The following is a 15965-nucleotide window of genomic DNA, read 5'->3' as shown; positions in this document are numbered from 1 at the left end:
CCAAGTTTCAACATTTTGTCTGATGCTTACAATTTCGTGGGAAGATTTAAAATGGATAGGCTTATCCAGCTATATTCCACGTGGCACCAAATAAATGACGCTCCAAATCTCTCTTAAGAATCTCATTGTGCCACGTGTTCAGCTTATATCCAAAGAAAATATCAAAAGACTCCCGAGTCCCAACTCCTCTTTCTACTACATTGCCTGCTGAAACACAGATACAGATTTGAGCTTCCTGGGAAGTACGAACAAACCAAGTTAATGGCATCTCTAGCAACCTTTGCTTCTGTGCAACCTGCTACCGTCAAGGGCCTTGGTGGTAGCTCCCTCACCGGAACAAAGCTCCATGTCAAGCCATCTCGCCAGAGCTTGAGACCCAAAAACATGAGGTTCCAAATTCCATTTCATTCTATTTTGCATTCTTAAATCGATTTGGCTTTGGTTAATTTGGCGTCTGATTTTGTTATAGTTTTTGATCAGGAGTGGCGCTGTGGTAGCAAAGTATGGCGATAAGAGTGTGTACTTTGATTTGGAAGATTTGGGCAATACCACTGGGCAGTGGGACTTGTACGGCTCAGATGCACCTTCTCCATACAACCCTCTCCAGGTTTCTGGTCACTTCCCCTTCTAATGAACTTGAATTTGGAAAAAGAAATTGAATTTTAGTTTGATGGTAATAGCAATGTTCTGATTGATAATCGACTCTCTTTTGTAGTGAATAGCAGCAATTTTGGATTAGTGGGTTAAGATGATTTGATCTTGTTAATGTTCATAAATGATTTAGCCAAACATTTCAAATTAAAGGAACTAATTTCTGTATGTGAATGTTACTGCAGAGCAAGTTTTTCGAGACATTTGCAGCTCCATTCACCAAGAGAGGATTGTTACTCAAGTTCTTGATATTGGGAGGGGGCTCCACCCTAGCTTACCTGAGTGCTACAGCTTCTGGTGACATTCTACCAATCAAGAAGGGTCCTCAACTTCCGCCGAAGTTGGGGCCACGTGGGAAGATCTAACTTAGCATTTTCATTGTATGTATCTTCTTTTAACATTGTAAGTCTGTCTAAAGCAAACTTAGGAACTGAACTAAGACCCTGTTAATAATTCAAGTATATCTCCACTTTTTGTGCTATTTGGTGCATGTCTTTGAGTTTTAAATGCTTTCTGTATGATCATGTTACTAGATAATCCTTTGCATTTTCTTAATATATCAGTGTACTGAAATGAGCTGTTTTCTTCCAAGCAGTAATCGATGAATTGTATAGGATTAGATAAGCATAGTAACTCTAGCAGATTTATAATTTGTTGAGAGAAAATTCAAGTTGTACAAGAAAAAGAATGAATCTCCATTTGGAACTCAACAAAAAAATGACCTTTGAGTCTAACATACTACATGTGCATTTCTTGTACAAAAGAAAGAATGTATGAAATGCTTCATATACAATAGTTTTTTTATACTTATATGCTTTCTTCCTATTTACAAAAGGAAGGAATGTAAATGAAAATAAGAAAATCTTTGATAAAAAGGATCCAACAGAATTCATATTCCCATATTAGGCTTTCATTCCTCTATCTCTCTTTTGTGTTTGTTGTTATCTCCATATTGTTGCTGTCAATGTCGAGCTGTAGGGCTTCTTTGTCCTCCTAAGTTCTCAAGATAAGAAGGTTTCTTGATGGCTACTATGCTAGCAAGTTTTTCTGTTAACTTTAAATTTAAGCCTTCGATTTCTTCATCTGGAATTTCATCTGCCTCATTCTTTGCATCACTATCATTTGATTCCATAGTCCAACCCATGAAATCTGACAGTGTCATTGAATTGGGTCCCTCAGAAGCTGTCTCGTCCATCGGCGATGTGCTTTCTTGAGGTGTCTCTGTTAAAGGGTTCCTCTTCTGTCCGGCATATGATGGATTTCGAGTGACATAATCAGCATACAGAACATCTTCAATTCTGGAGAGGACTGTGTAGGCCAAGCTTTCTAGAATTCTTGAGTAACTTTCCAGAATTGCCTGCCCTATATCCTGTTAGCCAAGAAGAAATTCCCAGTTCCAGTTTCATAAACATAACTAGAATGTATTAGCCAAATAGATATGGGACTGTCATAGTAAAATTCATATCTTTATATCCCAGTCAAGGTGAGCATTTAAACTCCAAGCATGAAATGAAAGAGAGCTGAAGATGAAACGAGATGTGTTCTTACCTTGTTGTATTGAATTTTGCTAATATCTAGTGAAGATTGAGGAATTCCAGGGAACCGTTGCTTGAGAATGAGCAAGATAGTTTCTGCTCTCTCTTCGAAGAGTTCTCTCTTCTCCAAACTGATAGCAGAACCCCAACCAGACTTCCCATCTTTCTGGTTCATCTTTCTCTTCCAAATCACTATAGAAGCCTCAATCCTGTTTTTCAGGTCTAGGATTTTATGCTCTGATGTTAAGTCCATGGCGGACAGAAACTGGTCAGGATCAAAAAATTCAACTGTGATACTCCTATAAATCAAGTCCCCGAGGCTTGCCCTCCCGTTCTGCCAAAGCATCAACATGAAAATGTGATCAGTTGGTCAAAGGCACTCGTGTGTCACTTTTAATAAGATCTATTCCTTTATTTTTTTACCTTGGGTAGAGACTCAATGTAGTTTTCAGGAATCTCCATTTCTGATAGAACATTAGCATTTATTGCCATGGCTGCTTTCAGCACCTGGTTCACACAATCCTTCTGATACTGCAGAAATTTTCTTGCCGCATCTGATAAACCATTTGGAGGAACTTTGGGAGTAGGTAGCCACCATTTATCATTTCTCTTGCTGCCACCTTTTTCAGAATCAGGGGCATCTCTTGAAAGATAATAGAACTCATTTTGATCTTTGAAGTTGTCCAGACAGCCCTGAAATTTACAAAACCATTTCAAAGGATATGTGTTAGACCTCTCATGATCCACATATAACAAAGCTCATATCTAGACTTAAACTAATTTGTGAGTATGGAATCTCTTGTTTTCTTACTATAAGCATTGCGTCAAGCTTTCGCAACGCCGGGATGCTCATGTGAAGATCATTTCGCTGTCTTGTCACCATGATCTGTTAGATCAAAGAAACACAACGCCACGGTCGGATGAGAAAGAGAGTGATAAGGAAACACGCTCTTAATGGAAAAATGAAATCAGAGGGATAGTGTTACCTCCATTTCCACACCGTCCTTGGATTTCTGCTGAGAGGCAACAAATTCAACAATGTAGTCAGTCACACACAAAAGCCAACCAATTTCTCTTCTCCACCTTGCTTTCCTTTCTGGTGACATAGGCTCCAGACGCCACTGTTCACCAAATACAGAAGCTGCACGCAGAAGGAAGAAGAAAATGCAGAAAAATCAACATTCATATCACAAATTCATATGTCGCCAGTTATTGCTTTAAAAGAGTGAAGAAGAAGAAGAAGAATATTGGAAGCTCTGGAAACTATATAAATTTCAATATCTCAATTTGTCAGATTATTAAAAAATTGTATGATCTTTTTTATTCTCCATGTTGTTTCCTTCTGTAGCTAAACCCCTTTCAGATCATGAACACTATTAGAAGATACACAAGGGACTTGAGATTGAAATACCAGCAAGATTTGTGATGGCATTTGACAATGCTAGAGCAGAAGAGACGCCCTTTCCTCCTCCTGACATATCCTCTCCCAAAAGCAATTTAGCAAATCTTTCCTTCATTTGTTCCATATCTGAAGCGAACCCAACAAAGCAAGTGAAGATCCATTGAAAGCTAAACCAAGAAAATCATATCTAACAGATCAACCCTTTCAATCAGAATCTTACAAAATGCAGAGAAAGAGGACAGAAGGTGGAATATTGAAGCTAAGGCAATTGGTTTGAACGAAATATTTACAAACAATGAAGTTGGAGGACATGCCTGGATTTTTATCTTTGGCTTGAGGAGGAGCAGCATCCTTGTTTCCTATCTGTGGGTCTTTCGACTGTTTTTCGTAGAGAATACAACTGTCATCAACGCTACGGCTCTTCACATGACGACCTCCTGAATTCTCATTCATCCTTTTGAATGGAAACAAACTCTAGACTTCAAACTCTCTTTGTTCTTGCTCAAGAGCACGGTCCACTTAAACGACACAAAAAAGCATTTACAAAGGATAAGAGACTAACACCAAATATAAAACATGAGATTGTTGAACATGAAAAAGCTTTACTAGTGGGTTATGGAGAAAAAGGAGAAGAACCCAACTTCAAAAGGAGTATATTTTCTTCACAGATTTGGGAATCTTGTGAGAAATTTGTGAGTTTGACAAATTTGTGGAGGTAATCAGCTAGGTGGGTTATGTGCTAGTTTTGCTCTAGGCGTTGATAGAACGTGGGGTGCATACTTTGAGAAATGAGGTGTATTAAGAGCAATAAACAAGAAAAAAAAGAAGAGATTTTTGCTGAACTTGTATGTGTTTTCTTTTTAAGCATGTAAGAATCGAGTGGTTGTTTTTGGTTTTCAAAGGTCAAAGCTTGCAAAGAAGCCGGGAAGACAGACATACATGGGCAACCACCATTTCCATCTAAATATCAACTCACCAAATGGTCGGTTTAGATGGTTTTATGCAATTCTAAATATATACTTTTGCTTATGAATGAATGTGAAAAGAGTTTTTTTTTTTTTTTTAAGTATTTTTCTTTTAAGAAAAGTTAAGTTCAGTAAAGCATTTATAATTTATATTAATTTTTTTTAAAATCAATTCAATTTGATTTTAATTTTAATTTTTAATTTATTTAATTCGATTTGATTTTAAATCGAACCGATTAAATACTCATACCTAATTATATTCATCAAAATTTATTTTATGGGATTAAAAAATCTACATACCCACCAAAATACTTAAACGTTAAATTTCTCCAAAATCTCTCCATATATCTTTCCATCTATATCCCATTAAGCACTAATAATTATATTAATCTATTTCATGAAAATTATTTTTATATTTTTATTAATATATATAAAAGTGAAATTTTAAATTTTTAAATTTTATTTTTAATGCTAAATAAATTTTTATATAATAAAATTTTATTTTTAATAATAAAATATTATTTTTATAATTTTAAAATTATTCAATATTTCTATATATATTTTTAAAATTTTATGTTAATTAAAATATTTTAAATTTAAAAATTATTATTTTATTATTAAAAAATGATATTATATTAAATCAAAACTTACTTCACTTTAAGAAATATTTTTCCCACAGCCCAGAATTCATAATATTTTTTCCCTCCACACTGAAAAAAGCTCCCGATGATAAACCCAAACCCACGAAACTAAGTGCGCAACTCTTCCATTGTCGCTCGCATAGAAAACAACTCTATCCAAAAACCAATGGAGACGATCGGTGTTCTCATGACCTGCCCTCCATTCTTCCCTTACTTACTCGAACAACTCGAGAAGCGCTTCACTCTCTACAAGCTCCAAAACGCCCCAGACAAAACCCAATTCATCAATTCCCACAAGAACTCCATCCGCGCAATCGTGGGTAGTGGGGGGTTTGGTGCGGACGCCAAACTGATCGACCAATTGCCGAAACTGGAGATCATCTCCAGTCACAGTGTGGGGCTCGACAAGGTTGACTTGCCCAAATGTAAGGAGAAAGGGATACGGGTCACAAACACGCCTGATGTTCTGACCGATGACGTCGCCGATTTGGCCATTGGATTGATGCTGGCTGTATTGAGAAGGTTATGTGAGAGTGATCGGTATGTCAGGAGCGGAAAGTGGAAAAAGGGTGTCTATAAGTTGACTACTAAGGTTTGTATTTGGGGTCTAAAAAGTTAGTGTTAGTTTGGGCTATTGGCCTCTGGTTCGTCCTGATTTATCATTTTTGAGGTTTGCGTTTCTTTTCTTAAACTGAGAAAATGGAAATGGTCTCGATTTTTCTTTAAGTGGTAGATTTTGAGGAGAATATTGGGATGTATGATGATAAAGAATCTTTGTGCCTAATTGAGCAAAATTCGTGAAAAGTAAGAGGCTTCAATTAGAGTTGACGCATGTATTAGGCTTAATAAAGGGCTGAAAATTTACGTCCAGCCCAAAATATCTCTTGATCATATTTCCTTGATGAATCATCTACGGTTTTGCGCATTTACCTCATATGGGAAATAATCCTGACTGGGACATGTGATTTTTTGGATTTTGCTTCCTGATTTTGAGCAGAATTTATAGCATGAATATTTGCTTGTTTTTCATTCTGGACCTGACCTGGTAGTTTTATGAATGATGCTGCTGCCAGTTAGAGTAATTAAATTCGTGTGGAAGTACGGTTGTGATGCATATTTATATTTCAGAGTGTAACCTAGAGTGGCCAGTGGTCCTTATGACCGTTAGCTAATTGGAAGGCTTAGTTGTTGTTGTTGTATCTAATGTATTTTGTCTGTCAGGTACTGATGGAGAAATTACGTTGAATCAAGTTTCTTTGATACTTCCAGATTCTAGTGCTTTATTTGTTGGCATATATATGTCTGTTGGATTGATGTCACTGATGGAGTTGATACTGTTACTATACTTTTCAAGTTGCAACTGCAATGCGCTTCAGCGTCTTGTCAGCAAATGTTGGACTTGGAAATCTAACACAAGATAGATTCTTTTACTGTTGTGTTGATCACTTCTTAAATATAGGTGTATATTATGAGAATAGATTTTTTACTCTTGTGTTGTTGACTTCTGAAATATAGGTGTATATTATGAGAATGCTTTTTTTTTTCTTTCGCCTAAGCATTGATTGTTTGATAAACCACTTATTAAAATGCAAAACTGTAGGTTTTCATTTGTGTTTGATTGTTTAATCTTCCTGCCGTGGAAATAGAGAGCAGCAGCACAAATTTTGTTGCTTACTGGTGTTGTCATTGCATACTTGGTTTCATTTTGCTATTTATGGTTAGTATCATTTTACTGTTATTGCTCTATTTTGTATTCCTGCGTTCAGATTTTATCTTCCCAATCCGTACATTCGATGACACACTGCATTTTGAATTGAGTATTGGGGCATTTCAGCTGGGGTTCGCATGAATATATTTGCATTTGTATTAATTAACAATGCATAAGCGCGAAAGGATTTTAAAGGACCAAGGCATATGCTCAAACTGCTTAATCGTTGGAGTTCCAAGTGAAAACTAAACGTATATTACTTTTTAATGTTTATCATACTCTCATGACACACAAGAAAGACATGATTATTGAAAATGTTGCCTTTTTGCAGCTGTCTAGTTATGTGATATTAGAACTGCTGAGTATGCAAACAGCTAAACTTCTATACTGCCACTTTCAAGTATTTCCTTGTATATCTTATGGGGTAGATGTGGGGAAGTAAATTCATATCGGCAGTGCAAATGAATCATTAACAGAGCAATTTGACAGGGATAACCATTCGTAACATAGGCTGGCTGCTTAATTTTGAGCATGGAACCATGACACTTGTTTTTGCTTTATATGTATCTCCTTTTCTTATGTTTTTGGTTGCTTCTTAGCTGTATATCTCATTGGGTTAAGACTGTAAGTCCAACTATCTGGAGATACATTGGAATGCAAAAAAAACATTCATAAGCTGACTGAGCAACAATCTTTATGGCAAATTTGTCTTGACAGTCAACTTTGTCTTGTGAGTTGCATCATGTTGTTTGCTAAGCACTTAATTTGACCAAATTACACTGCAATGTGGTTTTTTTTTTTTTTTTTTCTTTCGGTTCCTTCCATTCTCTTACCAATGATTCTCGATGCTTCTCTGAATGATCGGTTAAATTTCTTTTTCAGTTTACTGGAAAGTCGGTTGGCATTATTGGGTTGGGCAGGATAGGCATGGCAATTGCTAAAAGAGCTGAAGCATTTAGTTGTCCGATTAGTTACTATTCTAGAACAGAAAAACGAGATGTAAAATACAAGTACTATCCGAGCGTTGTTGAGTTGGCTGCCAACTGTCAAATCCTTGTCATTGCATGCGCGCTAACGGAAGAAACCCGCCACATTGTCAATCGGGAAGTCATCAATGCATTAGGTCCAATGGGTGTCCTCATCAACATTGGTAGAGGTCCTCATATTGATGAACCTGAGATGGTATCTGCATTACTTGAAAGCAGGCTGGGTGGTGCTGGGCTTGATGTGTTTGAAGACGAGCCTAATGTACCTGAGCAGTTATTTAGGCTTGAAAATGTAGTCCTCTTGCCTCATGTAGGAACTGCTACGGTGGAAACCAGGAAAGCCATGGCTGACCTTGTTGTTGGCAATTTGGAAGCACACTTTTCGAACAAACCTCTGTTAACTCCAGTGGTTTGATTTTGGCATTAATATTTTTCAGTACAAGATTGATTCGAGTCTTCTTCATGCTTCTGCTACTTGCAATTACGATATGATGTTTCTTTTTCTTAGTCTTCTTATGTTCTGTTCATACAGTTTATGCATAAGAGCCGCACATTCTATGTGGGGCAAATTGACATCTAATTGTTTCTTTGAATTTTCACTTTTCAGTGATCGCTTTTCATGCATTTTGTTCTACTTACTGTGCATGCTTTAAGCATTTTTGGATAGTGAAATTGCAATCGGAAAACCACAATGATAAATATTCAAAATATTCCTTTGTTTTATAAAAACTATTTTTTATATTTTTTAATATTTAAAACACATAAAAAATTATCAATAAAAATACTTTTTTATTAAAAAAAATAATTATTTTTTATATTTGTTTAGATTTGATTTATATGTACCATAATATAAAATAATTATAATATCTACCCATTTCCGTTGTTTCATATCGGCGGATTATAGAAAATTCAAATTGTATATAATAGCTTTCACAAAATCCAAGTGAAAAGTGTATTTAAAAATTGTTTTAGTCAGTTTGGGGTGAGTCGGACTATTTCAATCGATATCAAAATTACTTTAAGTAAAAAAATTATGCAGAATTAGTGAATCTGAGAGGAAATGGCTATTATGTGAGAAAAGGACTATTAAGAGATTGGTTCTGATTTAGCAATCGTATCCTATTTATTGGCTTAGCAATCGTATTCGATTCAATTGTGATGAGAAACGTTGCAAATTTATAAGTGGAAAGTATAATATCTAGCTGTTTTGTTGTTTCACGGGTGGACTACCAAAATATATAGTTAGCAAGAAACTATTAATTAATAATTTGGTTACCCATTTTGGATCTAACACGAAACTACTAAATAATTTGGTAACCATTTTAGGTCAAATGGAAAATGAATTTAAAAATTATTCGGTCAATTTGAACCGGATTGAGGTGTTTGAATAATAGTGAATAATAGTGAAACCCAAATAAAATATCATATCATATATTTACACTATGAATATACACACAACCGGTGTAGACAAGAATTGCCCAAGAAGGAAAACCTAGGAACCTATAAATTTTACAATTAATCAGTTGTCTACATAACAAAGCTATGAGTGATCAACTATCTTCACATTGCAAGCTTGTCTTTATATTTCGCAGAGTGCAGGACATAAGTGTGTTGACAGACTCCACATATTCCATGCTTAGTTTGGCTGCGGGGGAGGTATTAGTTAGGATTTGAACTGCCATTGTCAATAGAGATCCTCCTTCAGTGCCCTTCTCCTCTTGCCTAGAACTGATCACCAATGGCCTTGATTCCAGTCCATCAGGAAGAATTGAAAATCCTGAAGGTAATACAGCTACGTTGCTTGAATCACATCCAGTAATCACAGATTGCATTCCATTAACATCAACAGGAGCATAGACTACTGTGGATTCATAAGCATTTGTGCAGCAATCTTGGATCACCCACGTTGGATTGTCCTTGGAATTCATTGTCTGCATTTGAAAAGTTGTTTCGGAGTCACTAATAGAGAAAGATACAAAGCCATTTTTGAGCTCTGGAATGAGAAACTCACTTGTATGGTGACTGCATTGCCTCTATCTTGTCCTTTGGCTAAATTTGCAATGGTTTGTAGTAGACCTCCATTTGACATAATATCCCACTGAAATTTAAGGAGAAGAGATAATCAGGATCAGGAGAACAAGCCAGGCTGTATGATTTAGCTGCAGAAATCATGTATACCTCAGTTTTGTGTGTTTCATCTCGCAGGAAATCGAATAGAACAGAAGGAGACACTGGCAACCATATAGAAGAAACTGCACACAAGATCACTCCAATGGGTTCACTGGGATCATTTAAGTTTTTCCTGGAGGAAACCCTTATGTCATCTCCTGTTTTGCTTGTGACTTTGTTCCATGAATGGTAGCTTGATGCTCCAATGGCACGGCAAAAGCTCCATGTCATTCTCTGAGCCAGTTTCAGAATGCTTTTCCTTCCAGCTAGGGTTGCAACACCTATTATCCAACAATAAATCTAGTTAGAAAACATGCTCATTTAGATGGATATCCAGCAGAGACAGAGATAAAATGAAAGAAAGTTAGGGTTTTTACCAGTAGAATCCTTTGTTGGAACATTGGTTGCCATGAAGAAAACAATCCGTTCACACTGGAGTTGCAATGTTGCTGTCCAGTGTCTTGCACCAAAGGCTAGGCCACTATTCACAATGGTTCGGTACAAGGTATGAACTGTGCTTTTCTGGCATTCCAAGTGCTCGACCCATGTCACCTGAGAAGATTGCCATGAACTGTATATTGAAGCCTGAACTGAATGAAAATGCAATTTCTTCAAGGAATAAAAAAGAATTAGTTGCCCCAAATGCTGTATGAACAATTTGAATAATCTAAAAGCATGATATTTCATTGTCTATCTTTCAAAACAATCCCAACAAGTAATAATTTTCATGCATGAGTATACCTTGCAGTGACCATTAGATTTGTCCTCAACTATGCAGCCAGATGGGCGTTTTCTGCACTTGACAAGTGAGGCATCAATATTATCTTCAACATTGTCAATAGAAACATCAACAATTGCCCATTTCTCTGCACTAAGTTGTTTGCAATATCGGACAAAATATATTTCTCTGGTGGGCACCACGGGTGTGAGCATTTGCACCTCTGCAAACATCTGCAGCCAATTTCAAACTACATTAAATGACTATTATATCTATCTTGGCACTTTTCTTTTCTTTTTCTTTTTCTTTTTATTTTTCCCTTCTTCTGGGTCATTTCTATGGATTAGCTAGGGCCACCAGCTGATGATAGCAGTGGTATCAAAATTTCAAAGATTCTTGACCATTAGCTGAGGCAGGTGGAAATTTAAAAGGTGGGATCCAGGCAATAGAGACAAGGTCCCTCGTCTCTTCCCAAAAGAAATTTGTTTATATCCAATGTGAAAGGAAATGGGCCATAGTAATCATTGATTTGCAGTGTTTTTTTTTTTTTTTTTTTTTTTCTGTGGTGCGTCTTTCATGTGAAAAAAAAAACCCACTTCCTATCCAGTACTCGTGATTTTGCCTTCACTAAAATTGATGTTGATTTTCTCTTCAAATAAAAAGAAAATAGTACAAATATGCAACTACCAACTGTACTGCTCCATTTTTATTGAAACCTTCTCCATTGGAGATGACATCAACTGTGGCTGCCTTTGAGATCAAGCATGGAAACATCTCCTTCCATTGATTCTACAAGAAACAGATTTAGGACAATTAATTAAGGTGGTCTATCAATGTAAAGGGGATTAATCTAAAAATGCTGATTACCACATCATTGAAACTCTGAACTAGTCTTGGAAGATCCATGAACACAACTCCAGTCTCTCTGGAGGCTTCAATGGACCTCTTTGGTCTCCCACTGCTTGGATTTTGAACTCCAAACTCCTTCATGTACTCATCGTAGTTAAGAATTTCACGACCTGTCTCAACGCTCCTAATCCACAGTGGCTCACCGGCAGTGGCCATTTTTATTAGCTCTTCCATTGCTTGGTTAACAACCTCCATAATTCTCGACTTCTCTAGCCCGAAAATTCCAGTGTAAAAATCTAATGAACTTCTGTTCTCCTGCCTACTTCCGGCGGAGCACGACGATGGTCCACCTGGAGGATACTTCCCTAGAGCCGCTCGAAGTTTTTCTACCTATAAATAATAGTTGTAATTAAGGACATATATGTGATTTGCATTAATGTAATAAACTCTTCAAATTTTACCTCAGCTTTGAGTTTGGCATTTTCAATACGTAAATGATGTTCCTCAGTTGTTAAGGAAGTGTCTGTCTCTGAACTAGTGGTAGCCATTCCACAGCTGGGGCAGCAAGCTTTATTAATGGTCTCTCTCATGGCCTTATTTTCCTCTCTCAGCTTCTCCATTTCTGTTTTCAATAATGAGTTCTCATGTCTCTCTTGTATAGCCTGCAATAATGCATGGCCATGCCATTGTTACATCTGTATCAGTGTATGTATATATATCCATTAATGAAGAGAAAACTGAAAGCATTTACCTTGATTTGAGTTCTGCGATTTTGGAACCAAAACTTGACTTGTCTGGGGGAAAGTGCTAGTTGCTTGCTTAGTTGTTGTCTTTGTTTCTCATCAGGATGTGGGGACTCTTTAAAGAACCTATAAATTTAATGCCATATTTTAATCAACTTTAGAGCTAAAACATGAAAAGAATGTTTTTTCTTTTTGTGTGTGTGTTATTTGATATAGCCATGAAAACCAAGGGCAAAAATTATAGCTCGCAATAATTATATTTATATAGATTAATTAATAAAAATTAATTCATTTTCCCTAGAAAAACACAGGAGTTAGCAAATCCCATGCATAGAAAAACTAAATACATATATTGTTAGGCAAAATGCCTAATACCAATTGCACCAAAATTAAGTTCAAAATTGATTATATGATACATACAAGTATTGATTATTCATAAATGTATAGCATATATATAAATAAATATTAATCATATTAAAATCCAAGAAAATATGGAAAATGAGAGGGCACTTACGCTTCCATTTCTCTGATTTGCTCAATGGTGTGTCTGTGATATTTCTTTCTCTTCTTCTTCTTCTTCACGTTATTGCCATCACCAGCAGCATCATCATCATCGTCATGTTCTCCTTCGCCTTCAAACTCATCCTCTGATCTCGATCTCATGGGCCCTGAGTTCTCGCTGCTAATTTCAACAGTACCTTCTCTTCTTCCTCCTCCTCCACTCCCCTCTTCCCCTTCCTCCACCTCCATCGCAAGAACCTCCGCCGCCCCTGCTGCATTCGCGTGGCGGAATATTCCAGCCTTCAATAACAAGAAAACACAATTAGCTAGAATTATAAAAGACATACATATACATTCATTAGACTACATAAAAAGACATTCATTGGAGTACATATTGGTGGGTTCTTGAAGATGATAGCTATAAAAGCGAAAAAAAAAAGCTACATATACATCACAGGCGAGAGAAAACAAAGGGAAAAGGAGGGAAATTACAAGACTGAGAGAGAGAGTAGGAGAAGCGAAGAAGTCTTTGGTACGAGAAGTAGGTGTAGTAGACATTTCGACGCCGGCCATGGGAGAGAGAGAGAAGTCCCTCTCTCGATGTTGAAATGGTTGTTTTTAAGGAGGAGGAAGGCAACAATGGAGGATGTGGAGAGAGAGAGGTGGGGCGGTGGGGTATTATTGATTTAAGGATATAAAAACAAAAATGAAGTTTTTGATAGAGAAAAATTAAAGGGCTGGTAGGAGTTGACTGTTAGATATTGTTTTAGTGAAATGTAAACATCCAACTAACTTTTAACCAGTTGAATCTACTCTCTCTCTCTCTCTCTCCCTCTCTCTCTTTCCAACGGTATTTCCAGCTTCTTTCTTTTGTGGCTTTCTTCCTGCTGGCTCCGATCCAGCTAGCCACCCTCTCCTTTTTCATTTTTTTCATTTTTCCTCATTTCCATACTCTATTATATATCATGCCAATTTGGACAACAGCTTTCGTTTTTACAGGTTCCTTGAGTTCTCCGAAGGCATAGCGTCATAAATAATAATAATTGTTAAATTTGGTTAAGCCTAATTTATACTATCACTATTATTTTAAAATCGATGTGAAATTCAACACTGGATGTAAAATATTTATAGAGGTCCAATATTAATAGAAAAATTTTTGTACCATATTAAATTTATGTCTCACCCCAAAAGTTAATTCGAAAGAAAGAGTATTTAAAACTGTTATAAGAAACACGTTACTCTATCTCAAATCGATGTTATATGAAATTCAATAATAGTAATTTTATGATATAATTTTGATTTATATATTATATCTATCTCACAATTATATTATAAATATGTATTCCAAATAGTACATATTTATTTTACTTTTAAACATAAATTTTATAGTCTAATCATATCAAATTTATATTTATTTTTCTGCTTTTCATATTATAATTGTTGGCATAGATGTATGGCAATTTTTTTATTTACCATGAAAAATTAGAGTATTTATCCTTGATTTGAAAAATATTGAGACATTTTTTCATAAAAAAAATATTTGAAAGAGATTGACATATAGATATTGAGATTTTTTTATATAAGAAAAGATTTGAAAGAGATTGACATATATATAAATCACACATATTCAAATCAAGGAAGATTGAATTGGAAAAATCCACAATCCAAACTTTGTGTTTTTGCCGATTAGTTTAGCTATTCCTATGCCATATGAATACATCTTTGTATAAGTACGTACTCTCATGTATTATACTCCCATATGAATAATACGGGTAGAATCAAGTTTTGACTTAATATTCGAAGTTTATCAAAATATTTAAGAGTTTGAATGGGAAAACTTAATTGAGATTTAAAATCAAGGGATTCATCCCTAATACCATTAATATCAGCCGTATTATACCTTAAATGTGCGTGCAATCTTAACTTAGCATGTGTTAAAAAGAGAATATAACTCTAATCGGCTGAATATTAAATAAATCAATTGTCTACGATAAATGAGTCAATAAAAAAATATTTGTTGGGTACAATAACATCATAACCTAAAAAGACAAGTCAGTTGACACTTTACGAAGTAGATAATATAAAAATTTTGACTTTCTTTAAAAAAACAACTTACCCTTTGTCTTTAACTTATTAACTCTATCGATATTCACCTTAAACACCTCAAATCCATAATAATTACTCGGTTTATTCAATATCAACAATCTTAAACGCTTCAAATTTATAATAATTATTCAGTTTATTCAATACCGTCTACTCTTATGTACCATTTAGGGGTGAGCAGTATTCGGTTCAAACTGAAAAAACCGACCGAACCGAATCGATTTGAAAAATTTGATTCGGTTTTTTATACATTTCGGTTTGGTTCGGTTTTTAATTTCAAAAATTTTAGTTATTTCTGTTCGGTTTGATTTTGATAAAAAAATCAAAAAAACCGAACCGATTAGTGATAATAATATGTTTTTTCAATAATATAGAGAAATTAAATCATATTAAGATTAAAATATTTTAATTAAATTTTAAAATATTAAAAATAAAGTGTAAAAAATAAAAAAAATATTAAAAATCGAAGCCGATCAAACCGAACCGAATCAAACCGAATCAAACCGGTTCGGTTCGGTTTTTGACTAAAATCGGTTCGATTTGGTTTTTTATAAACACTAAAATTTCAATTTTTGATTTATTCGGTTCGATTTAATTTTAAACCAAACCGACCGAATACTCACCCCTAGTACCATCCACTCTCATACATACCAAATTCTCATACGCCATGTGTGTCTTCATCTCGTACATCATGTAGATTTTGGAGTTATCACTAATCATGCCTATTGATTAATCATAGACGAGGATAGAAACATTGGTCGATGATTTTTATGATAGAGCAAAGTGACCCTTGATTGATGGGTGGGAGTGGGTAGCTCTTAATAAGTATCCTGATAAATATCGGGTAATAAGTCATATTTGAAATAAGACAACATTGAGAAAACATAGGTGTGAATTTTGTGAATATAAAAATTTTATGTTAAAAAGAAATGAGATAAATAAAAATACTTTCTTTCACAAATTGGTTAAATATTCAATTCACTCTTAATTTTGT

At 35.3% G+C, this 15965-nt stretch overlaps 4 protein-coding genes across 6 annotated transcripts; 2 read left to right on the top strand and 2 right to left on the bottom strand.

The window, feature by feature from the left end:
• The first annotated feature begins 175 nt into the window (after positions 1-175).
• Positions 176-1132, top strand: LOC110625775 (photosystem I reaction center subunit VI, chloroplastic). The gene is made up of 3 exons (XM_021771409.1): positions 176-389; positions 481-607; positions 837-1132. The coding sequence occupies exons 1-3, from the start codon at positions 262-264 to the stop codon at positions 1014-1016; spliced, it is 435 nt and encodes a 144-aa protein (XP_021627101.1). The 5' UTR covers positions 176-261; the 3' UTR covers positions 1017-1132.
• A 229-nt stretch (positions 1133-1361) lies between these two features.
• On the bottom strand, positions 1362-4909 carry LOC110626681 (rop guanine nucleotide exchange factor 12). Its single transcript, XM_043961881.1, is given in 8 exon segments — positions 1362-2020; positions 2200-2520; positions 2610-2879; positions 2998-3072; positions 3173-3327; positions 3598-3714; positions 3903-4106; positions 4858-4909. Coding segments are annotated over 8 exon segments (1602 nt in total). The 3' UTR covers positions 1362-1612.
• A 323-nt stretch (positions 4910-5232) lies between these two features.
• Positions 5233-8481, top strand: LOC110626169 (glyoxylate/hydroxypyruvate/pyruvate reductase 2KGR). Its single transcript, XM_021771941.2, has 2 exons — positions 5233-5786; positions 7785-8481. The coding sequence occupies exons 1-2, from the start codon at positions 5361-5363 to the stop codon at positions 8301-8303; spliced, it is 945 nt and encodes a 314-aa protein (XP_021627633.1). The 5' UTR covers positions 5233-5360; the 3' UTR covers positions 8304-8481.
• Positions 8482-9292: 811 nt separating this feature from the next.
• Positions 9293-13606, bottom strand: LOC110625803 (homeobox-leucine zipper protein GLABRA 2). Of its 3 annotated transcripts, none has more exons than XM_043961513.1 (11): positions 13361-13606; positions 12882-13168; positions 12376-12493; positions 12086-12286; positions 11643-12014; positions 11463-11564; positions 10799-11008; positions 10435-10666; positions 10067-10338; positions 9900-9986; positions 9293-9819 (listed from the first exon to the last, which is right to left on the bottom strand). In XM_043961513.1, exons 1-11 carry the CDS (start codon positions 13439-13441, stop codon positions 9439-9441), a joined length of 2343 nt encoding a protein of 780 aa, XP_043817448.1. In that variant the 5' UTR covers positions 13442-13606; the 3' UTR covers positions 9293-9438. The 3 variants fall into 3 exon arrangements, with proteins under 3 accessions (XP_043817448.1, XP_021627145.1, XP_021627146.1); XM_021771453.2 differs by having other exon boundaries at positions 10435-10642; positions 13361-13605; XM_021771454.2 differs by having other exon boundaries at positions 10435-10609; positions 13361-13598.
• Between the last annotated feature and the right edge of the window lie 2359 nt (positions 13607-15965).

The sequence above is a fragment of the Manihot esculenta genome, chromosome 11, assembly GCF_001659605.2.
Source record: "Manihot esculenta cultivar AM560-2 chromosome 11, M.esculenta_v8, whole genome shotgun sequence".
Taxonomy (NCBI): Eukaryota; Viridiplantae; Streptophyta; class Magnoliopsida; order Malpighiales; family Euphorbiaceae; genus Manihot; species Manihot esculenta.
The sequence above is the reverse complement of the archived record's forward strand: the minus strand, read 5'-3'. Positions and strand labels throughout refer to the sequence as shown.

Coding starts and splice junctions, on each gene's coding strand:
- LOC110626169 (XM_021771941.2), top strand. CDS start 5,361: ATGGAGACGATCGGTGTTCTCATGACCTGCCCTCCATTCTTCCCTTAC. Junction 5,787..7,784: donor TCTATAAGTTGACTACTAAG/GTTTGTATTTGG, acceptor TTTCTTTTTCAG/TTTACTGGAAAGTCGGTTGG.
- LOC110625775 (XM_021771409.1), top strand. CDS start 262: ATGGCATCTCTAGCAACCTTTGCTTCTGTGCAACCTGCTACCGTCAAG. Junction 390..480: donor TTGAGACCCAAAAACATGAG/GTTCCAAATTCC, acceptor GTTTTTGATCAG/GAGTGGCGCTGTGGTAGCAA. Junction 608..836: donor CTCCATACAACCCTCTCCAG/GTTTCTGGTCAC, acceptor ATGTTACTGCAG/AGCAAGTTTTTCGAGACATT.
- LOC110625803 (XM_043961513.1), bottom strand. CDS start 13,441: ATGGCCGGCGTCGAAATGTCTACTACACCTACTTCTCGTACCAAAGAC. Junction 11,009..11,462: donor AAAATGGAGCAGTACAGTTG/GTAGTTGCATAT, acceptor AATTGGCTGCAG/ATGTTTGCAGAGGTGCAAAT. Junction 10,339..10,434: donor TCCAACAAAGGATTCTACTG/GTAAAAACCCTA, acceptor GTTGGATAATAG/GTGTTGCAACCCTAGCTGGA.